The sequence below is a fragment of the Scleropages formosus genome, chromosome 9 (assembly GCF_900964775.1).
Source record: "Scleropages formosus chromosome 9, fSclFor1.1, whole genome shotgun sequence".
NCBI classification, from domain to species: Eukaryota; Metazoa; Chordata; class Actinopteri; order Osteoglossiformes; family Osteoglossidae; genus Scleropages; species Scleropages formosus.
Window position 1 is genome coordinate 390,191 of NC_041814.1, and position 9,863 is coordinate 400,053.

Genomic DNA, 9,863 nt, shown 5'->3' on the forward strand with positions numbered 1-9,863 from the left:
ATAGAAAAATTTATTTAACGGTATCCCCTGTTATAGCGACCTAATTTGTTCCTTGAAAAAAAAATACGCTCCTGGAGTTTATGAATAGGCCCAAGTATTTTCATAAACACCCTCAAAACAATTAAAAATAGCCCCTGACCCCGTATAGGACAAGCGGTTTCAGAAAATGTGTGCATGTGTATTTAGCAGGCGCTTTAATCCAAAGCAACGTACGTCTCTGAGAGCATTACAAAAACGTCATTACTGTAGATATTCATAGATAGGCCAGTATGTCATGATGGAAAAACGCAGTCATGAAAAGACGCGCGATGCTATGTGTTCCAACTGTAACAATTACAGAAACGATTAGAGCAAGGAGGAAGGTTTGTCATTTAATAAGCAAGCACTTGTTTCCTCTGGCGTAAAAAAGGCTTAAGGGGGAATTTATGTTCCTAGCAAGTGAGTAAACGAGAACAAGCCACGTCCAGACATTGTTTACGTCGTAAATTTGTGCAGTGTCTGTTGTGCTTTAAATCTGGATCAGCAAACAAATGTTAAAATATTTCAGTAAGTTGAACTTGAGGAAGGAAAACTGTGTGGGTGGCATGGTGGTGCAGTGAGTAGAGCTGGTGTCTCACAGTGCCTGGGTGGTGCGAGAGGATACGGGTTTGATCCATGCTCAGTCTGTGCGGAGTTTGCATGTTCTCCCTGTGTGTGCTCTGGTTTCCTCCCACCCTCTGAAGACATGCTGTTCAGGTCCCCCATGGTGTGTGAGTGACACAGAGAGAGTGTGTGTTCCACTGATGTACGAATGAGTGACCCTGTGTAAGTAGTGTATCTAGCCGTGTAAGTCACCGCGGTGAATAAGGTGTGTGGACTGATAACACTACACAGAGGCCTTTGGAGAAAAGTGTCTGCTAAATAAATAAATGAAAATGTGTGGTACAGCTTTGGAGCTTAGTTTGACTGCCTTGCAGACATACCCCAATTTCAATGGAACTTTTGTCTGGCCCCTGGCCTTGATTCCTGGTAAAGCATAGTAAAAACTAGTGCTGTGACTGTGAGTGGTGATGGGTACATGTGTTCATTGCCTTGGGTATAAAATCTGGATATTCCAAATGCTTCATTATTTCCTAGATATATTTCAAATAATGTACAGATTGCTGAAGAAAGAAAAGGATGAGGAAAAATATCAAATACGGATAAGAAGTTCAGACATGATTGTCTGCCAGGAAAAGGTAGTGTGCATTGCGGCAAGCGCTTCAAAAGTGATCGGTTTTATTGGACCGGACCGTTCGCTCGCTTAAGGCAGGATTCGAACATCCAACATTCCAGAATTTTTATTTCGGTACTGACAGTAACCTGTACCATAGCCCAGTGCCTACATACCAATAACGTATATATAAATCAGTAAACTTCATGGCATCGTTCAAGATTTCTCTAATTGATAGAAAATATATTTAGCTTTGGGGGGCGCGGTGGCGCAGTGGGTTGGACCACAGTCCTACTCTCCAGTGGGTCTGGGGTTCGAGTCCCGCTTGGGGTGCCTTGCGATGGACTGGCGTCCCGTCCTGGGTGTGTCCCCTCCCCCTCTAGCCTTACGCCCTGAGTTGCCGGGTAGGCTCCGGTGCCCCGTGACCCCATATGGGACGAGCGGTTCTGAAAATGTGTGTGTGTGTGTATATTTAGCTTTAAAATTAGCTATATTTCATGGAATTTGGTTGACAATTTCCCAGAAGACTTTTTAGGAGAGAGACTGAGTGAATCCAAAGCCTCGTGTTTTCATTTACAACAGTGAATAATTATTACAACGTGGGGCATGACGTTACCATTGCTGCGCAAACGTTATTATATACGTATTATACAGGGCCTATCTATGTATATCTGTGGTCATTACACCAGCAGAAGGAGATATTTGAATGCAGACACCTGAGTTTTGAGTACAGATGCTTTGTGCAGCCATAATGTCACAGAAACGTCCATCTGTGTCTCCTGCTACTGGTGGGAAGAAGAAGAGGAGTACCGACAATTTGTCACATTCTACAGCACGAACCAGTAAACATCACAGGAGCAGCTGCATATAGGCTATATAAAAATGCAAACTGCATTAATAAACACACACTGTCTGAAACCACTTGTCCCAAGCAGGGTCATGGCGAACCGGAACCTATCCCAACCACACGGGACATAGGCTGGAGGGGACACACCCAGGATGGGACACCAGTCCATCACAAGGCACCCCAAGTGGGACTTGAACCCCAGACCCACTGGAAAGCAGGACCTGGTCCAACCCACTGCGCCACTGCGCCACCGCGCCCCCTATTAATAAGCACATTGATATTAAAATCATTAAGCATAGCAAAGCAAAGGTTCATACAAGGTTTATACAAGTGAAAACAGAGTTTAGAAGGTCTGAAGATAACCAGCTGATGACAGTCAAATTTGAGAGTGATACAACTTGTGTTTAAAAGGCCAAAATGCAAGTAGAAAGAAGAACCATTTATTCACAGGACTTGAGAATATTGTCATTTTACTGATCTGTTTATAAGTCATTTATAGCAGGAAACCAACACTATGAATGGCTGTTTTAAGTAATACCAACATATAAGGGTTAAACTGTGGTTTTGTTTAGCCAGCGTTTGAGTGGAAACTGGATTGGAAAAGGAAATAAACTCTTTAAAATACCTTAATTCAGTCTGAAATTGATACATCTACATTACATTACATTTACACTTACATTACGTTACGTTCATTTAGCAGACCAACCGACTAGTGACCGTACTGACCGTATTGATTGGCTCAACAGGACCAAACTTCAGGCTGCAGAGCGACGATGGCGAAAACCTAAGACTCGCATAGACCTGGATGTCTACGAACAATTCTTAGCTACTTTACACTCTGCTGTCTCCTGAGCTAAAACAGCCTTTTTCCACAACAAATTCAGTTTGCAACCAAAAAAAAAGCCACGCAAACTCTTCACCACCTTCTCATCCCTACTGTGTCCTCCACCGCCCCCTCCTCCTTCTTCTCTCACTGCTGATGACTTTGCTTTGTTTTTTAGAGACAAAGTCAACGCAATCACAGACACGTTCTCAGCATCACCCTACCCCGTTCACCCCGGACCTTCCTGCGAAGTCGCACTCTGCACATTCAAGCCGCTGTAAGAAACTGAAATTTCCGACATCCTGATATCGCACAGAGCCCTCACCTGCTCGCTTGATCCGATCCCATTGTGACTCCTACAGACCATCTCCCAGCAACTCTCCACCTTCATGTCCAAGATCATCAACTCCTCACCCTCCTTTGGCTCCATCCCATCTACCTTCAAAACTGCCCTCATCTCACCTCTGGTAAAGAAACCCTCTCTGGATCCTAACTCAGCCAAAACTACAGGCCAGTCTCCCTCCTCTCCTTTCTGTCTAAAACTCTAGAACGGGCTGCCTGTGATCAACTCTCTGAATTCCCCACCTGGAACCATCTCCTCGATGGACATCAGTCTGGATTCAAAGCTGGACATTCCACCAAGACGGCGCTTCCGGCAGTGTGCGATGCTCTCCAGTCAGCTCTCCGCGGTCCTCATCCTCCTCGACCCGTCTGCAACATTCGACACTGTCAACCACCAGATTCTACTCTCCTCTTTTAGTCAGCTTGGGATCAAAGGAACAGCACTAAGATGGTTTGAGTCCCACCTATCAGAGCGATCCTACCAAGTGGTCTGGCGGGGGTCCCGTTCTTCTCCTCCGCCTCTCTCAACTGGTGTCCCACAGGCTCGGCATATGAATGATACTGGAATATGAATGACATAACTCTACTTAGACTTTAATAAGCCTTTATCCTGCAGGCCACATCTCCACATCTCCAGGCCAGGCGAAAGTGGACGCTTGTGGCCTTTTCTGTCATTTGAGTCCCTGGAGGCCCTGAGTGATACCGTGGTACTGTGACAGCGGCATAACAACCCTTCAGCTACAAGAGGGGCAAAACATTTGCAACAGCACTCAGCTGAGTCACTTACTATTAACGCCAGGGAACAGACCGCCTTCTTCTTCAGGCCTGTTTACAGTGAAACAGAAGGGGGCCGGTGTCTGGCACTCCTCTAAACACTACATTTAACTTTATCATAAAGAAACATAAATCTTGCCTATCCCAACTCTGCTTCTCTACTGATGGAAGAGGTGCAGCGTAAAAATGCAAATTGCTCACTTTTCTTTGGTAGAACCAAAGCAAAACTTTGTCCTTCCTTTCCCCCTAAACTGTTGGTTAACTTAGTTCTCACTTCTTATGTAACTTCACTAAAGAATAAAATATTGCATATAACCAGGAACTTTTCATACAGGAAAACTACTAAATATTAAGTAGTATTAAGAGTTTTCCATTTACATTACATTTACATTTATTCATTTTGGTTGCAGTACATTTTCCTCCAGCAATGAACAAATAAAGGGAACTGTTTGCTTTAGAGGCTGCGGGGAAGAAGCACACATTCCTTCCACAAGTGAAAAGGTGGCATTTAAAAGAAGAGAATTAAAAACAGGAGACGTGTCACGAAGCACACAGAGCGGGAGCTCAGCTGTACCTGCGTCTACGTGGTTTCGCAGTGTGTGTAGAAATGTGGAACCCGGGTGCGTTCGCATTGCTCATTAAAGGTCGGTGGAAAAGCTCCGCTAGAGTAACAGTGTCTGTGTAACAGGCCGCCGCGAACGACGTGCTTCCGAGAGACGGCTGTCCGGGCAGGGAAAGCTGCGTGACCCGACCTGTCCATCTCTCGCTCTCTCTCTCACACACACACACACACGCACAGAGCCTAGGTGTCGTCTTTACCTGTGCTGTTAAACCGGTCGCCGCACACATGGAAGGTCGAAATATTAGAAATATTAGAAGTATGAAAGGAATATCTGAATATTTAGCTTGAAATAACTGGGTTTTTAGTTTTCATAAGAAAATATCACAGGGTCAAATTGTGAATCATGTAAATCGCAGCAGAAAAGCCTCCTCTACGACAACATAATTAATATAGTTATAAGGAAAACCGTTAGTTTATCAAATATGGCACACGTTTTAAGCCGGTTCTATTGTTTCTCTGTCTTAGCAACATGTTTGGTATTGGAGAGAAATAGCACAAAAAAATGAGTTACAGACAGACAGTGACCGAGTGAGTGAGACTGACTTGCTCCAACATTAGGGATATAATAATGTGCCCCTCCTTTATTCCTAGGGCTTAATTAAAAGCTACGACATGATTGTGCAGTTCTTTAGAAACCTTGACCTCAAGATCCTAAAAGGAACTGAGACCCTCTTGCTGCTAACATTTGTTACCATAGATGGCCTGCACTTTTGTATCATAACAAGTCCTTTAAGCGCAGCATGATGATACTTATTTGTTCCTTTTTTTTCGACTCCGCTCCGGACGCCCCCGTCCCAAGCCGTCCCAACCCGTCCCAAGCCGTCACATACCACCTCTGCGCAAAGTTTGCTTTAACTGTTCAAACAGGACGCTCAAAATGGGTTAAAACGGACCGTTCTGCTATAAAAATGAACACTCGGCTGTGCCGCGCGCTTACGTGGACAAACAGATTTGTACCGTCCGAAAAGTAAAAGTGTGCCTTTCTCTTCTTCAGGCTCCCCACACTGATCACCCACGAGGCGAGGAGCGCAAACTGAGTAAAAGCCACGCGTGGCTGCTGCTGCTGCCGCTGGTGGGATTACATTTCCCTGTCATCCACCACGGCGCGCTTTTCATTCAGTCTACTTTTGGGAAGGAAGATTTAGATGCCATGATCAGGGGCAATTAACTAAGCGCGCTGCTAGCTTTTCATAAATTACTGCGTCGCGATGCCGGAGAATCTCACGCTCTTCCTTCTGTTCTGGCTGAGCTGCGCGGTCCACGCCGCCTCCAGCGGCGGCAGCGGCGCGTGGAAACAGCGCATCCGGTGGGAGAACAACGGACGGCTGTTCAGCCTGCTGAGCACGGGCTCCCGGTACCACGCGCCCCTCACGAGCAGAGCGCACGGCCGCCTCCGGAAGGAGTTCAGCAGCCACCCTCCGCCGGCGCCTGCCTTTCAGTCCGGGTCTTCGCCTTCGGCATCTTCTAATCTCACGGGGGGTCCCGTGCCGCTCCACGCGGGGGACGCTCTTCCAAATGCTGCACACGTCGACCTCCGGGTTTACGTGCTCTCCGGCACGGGTCGCGCCCCGGGCCACGGGACTCGGCGGCGACCAGTAGCCCCAGCACCCACGGCCAACTTTACAAACTCATCCGGGCCTCGCGCCTCTCCGTCAGACGCGGGTTCCAGCGAAGACGACGACGTCACGGACGGAGTGACACCGCACGAGTTGGAGTTCTCGGGTGGCGGGAGTCCGACTCGGGGTCGCGGTGGGCTTGTGCCAAGTCACAGGGCTGGATCGACGGCCAGGGCAGATGACTTCGTCTTCGCGCGGGCTCATCCATCCAGCGCACGTGGGGCCGGACGCAGCGGGGCAGAGGATGGCGCGCGCCGCACGGTGGCACAGCTGGCGAACGACGTAGAATACGACACTTCGCCGGCTGAGCTGGAGGCGCGAGGGGCTTCGGTGTCGGCGACAGACGGAGACGCGGAGGATCTGCGCACGGGTGGCGCACGGAGACACCCGGAGAACAGCAGGAACTCGGTCTTCTATGACATGTACCCGCCGGGTAACCGCCGGTACTACGGGAGGCGTCCAGCTCCATCATCATCACCACCGGAGCATCCCCGACAGCAGCAGGTGTCGGGCTACGGCACGCGCTTCTTCCAAAACGGTAGGACAATGAAGACCTCTAACTTGTAAAAATTGAACCAGCTAAGAGATACGCATCACTTTTTGTAACTACAGTATGGCGTGGGCTTGAGCGGGGCGAAGGAGGGCACATAGCAGCGTTCATCGCGAACTTTTTATTCGAACAGCGGCACACATGATAGAGACAACGCTTTCCGCTCGAGCATCCCGTTCCCTCACGGACCTGCGCTCCAACCAAGCCTCCCCTCCTCCCCGAAGCTCATCTCTCATCGTTTGCAAACACGGTCATCCTATAATTTCCCCAGAAGTGTCCCCAATGGTTGCACACTTACAGTTTACATTTTTCCCATAATGCAACTGCTTAACAGGTTTCCCGCTCCAAATCGCAGTAACGCGGGTCGTTACCGTACAGTATTGTAATCGGAAGGTTCCGGATTCGAATCCCAGCTTGTGCTGTACTTCGCATATTAATGTTATTTATTTAACTGAGGCTTCATCTTCAAAGCTTCTTGGGCTGTTTTACATATTCCAGGTAAGTACCTTGTTCATGGTACGATAGGTAAGCAGGAGGTGAAGTTGAAACCTGTATGTAACCCTAACCCTTGATCATACAACTGTACTTTTCCTGAATTGATACAGTAAGAATTCCCTGCTGTATAAATGAGTAAATCATTCTCATTTAACTGACCAGCATTCTGAGTAGTACTGGATTCTCTATGAACAAAGAATACTATAAATAATAATAATAATAATAAATGTTATCTTTCAGGACTCCCTGACCTTGTTCCTGACCCTTATTACATCCAGGCAGCCACGTACATCCAACATGTGCAGATGTACTCCCTGCGCTGTGCAGCTGAGGAGAACTGCCTTGCTAGGTATCAAAAGGAAAAGGCTGTTTTAAGACGAGCGTTGACACTGTAATTTGTGCCTGTAATTTTAATTAATTTAATGTTAATCGAATACCCTTTGGCCACCATGCTATGCAGCTGTTGTTTTCTAGTGCTCATCCTTGTCTGCTCATATGCTAGATTGGATTGTTTTATTTCCATCACTCTTTGTACTGTCAGACAGTTTGGTCCATCAGGTGTTTGACATTCGAGTCTAATGATTGCTATTGTTATAAAAGGATTTATTTTAAAACTTTCCTGTTGCCATGGGTTTCTTTTCTTTCAAGGTCAGCGTACAGGCGCAATATCAGCGATCTTAACTATAGGGTGCTTCTTCGGTTTCCCCAGAGGGTTAAAAACCAAGGAACCGCCGACTTCCTTCCTGTTAAACCCAAGCATCAATGGGAATGGCACAGCTGCCATCAGTGAGTCCACAAGTAGCTCAACTCACATCTTAAAATGCTGTGGCAGCAAAATGAAGCCGGATATTTTTCGTAAGGATTAATATTCCTGTTTACATTTGGCACAAGTACGGGGAGTGCAACACAATTTCAGTGTCTTGGCATTGAGTTTGATGTTGATGGTGAATTCAAACTGCATTCTTAGATTTCTAAGTTACATTCTTAGTTTCCTGCAGCCATCAATTATAAAACTCTCTCAAACTGTCTCTCAGACACTATCACAGCATGGATGCCTTCAGCCTCTATGAGCTGCTGGACGTTTCCACGGAGAAGCAGGTAGCCGAGGGACACAAAGCCAGTTTCTGCCTGGAGGACACCACCTGCGATCCAGGTGTACGCAGGCGCTACGCCTGCACTGCTCACACACAGGTGGAGTCTTGGAGCTGAAATACGTCTGACCGTCATCATCTTTTATATGAAGTCAGAACACTGCCAAAGGCTTGACTATGACATATCGCTGAGCAGAACCCTTCGCAAAATGTCTTGCTTTACTCTTGCTGCCACAGGGTTTGGGTCCAGGTTGCTATGACACGTATCATGCCAACATTGACTGCCAGTGGATTGACATCACAGATGTGCCTTCGGGGAATTACATCCTAAAGGTAAGAGAAGTAACTTCTGTAGCTTACCTTCATTGTCTTTCTCACTGTGTTTATCAGTTATGGGTGGAAGACTGGCATCCTGTCCAGATGTATGATTATCCCAGACCCTTTTTCTTAACCTGCAGGTTACCGTGAACCCCGGTTTTCAAGTTCAAGAGTCCGATTTTTCAAATAACGTAGTGAGGTGTGACGTTACATATAGGAGCTCCCACGTCCAAACACACAACTGCAGAATAACTAGGTAAGAACACATTAACATGTCATGCCATCAATCTGCTTTGTAATGTACAGAATATAGGATATGTTGTATTCTTACTAACTGCATTTCTTTTCACTTGTGTTTCTACAGCTATTAATGTCGTGTTGCGGTATAGACCTGACGTGAAGTCTTGAAGCCACCTTCTGATTCTCAATTTTGAATTGAAAAAAGAAAAAAGCTTTTGAGAAATATTTTTTTCTTATTAATTTACCCTCTTTTTTTCCAACCAAAAAAAAAAAAAAAATTTATTGCATTGGTCTGGCCAGTGCATTGTGGAGAAAAATTGAAGTAAAGTTTTAGATATCATTGCAAATATTTTATTAATTGTTTTCGACTGTTGTGTCTTCGAAAAGTTTTTTGAATGTCACTGTTCACAATTTACCGTTTGCTGAGAATGCCTTACCTGGCTGCCAAATATAGAAAAAAATAGATGTGTGACCAAATATAGAGGTCTATAGTCTAGTATTTACTGAGCACTGCCTAAAATCCACCAATAAATGTTAAATGTTGTGCTTTCCTCGTCTTCTGAAAAACATTTAGAGATTTATAAAATTAAAGTGATTGCTTGGTCTATTTATAATATTGTGAATATGATGCTGAAATTATTTTTGCTTGATATCCAAACACCTGCAATGAAGTATAAGGTGTAACTCTGTTTATCTACTATTTATGTACAAGTGTAATTTTATATAGGCTGCCTGGTTAGGAATAACAATGTTATGTGTAACATTAGTTTGTTCCAATGTGTGCATGTATAAATTATTTGTCTCCACACTATGCAGGGGCTAAAATTCAAAGCCAAACAAAAACAGAGATTTAATTTTAGAAATGCTATGTGTAAATGTATGTTTAATATCTGATTTGTTGCTTTTCAGCAAATAAAAATCAGAACTTGTGTAAAGCAAAAATGGCTGACTTT

General features: G+C 45.4%; 1 protein-coding gene across 1 annotated transcript; it reads left to right on the forward strand.

Moving 5' to 3' along the window:
* Positions 1-6,080: 6,080 nt before the first annotated feature.
* On the forward strand, positions 6,081-9,566 carry LOC108919826 (protein-lysine 6-oxidase-like). Its single transcript, XM_018728113.2, has 7 exons — positions 6,081-6,754; positions 7,502-7,610; positions 7,910-8,047; positions 8,296-8,452; positions 8,590-8,685; positions 8,811-8,926; positions 9,035-9,566. The coding sequence occupies exons 1-7, from the start codon at positions 6,637-6,639 to the stop codon at positions 9,039-9,041; spliced, it is 741 nt and encodes a 246-aa protein (XP_018583629.2). The 5' UTR covers positions 6,081-6,636; the 3' UTR covers positions 9,042-9,566.
* The last annotated feature ends 297 nt before the right edge of the window (positions 9,567-9,863 follow it).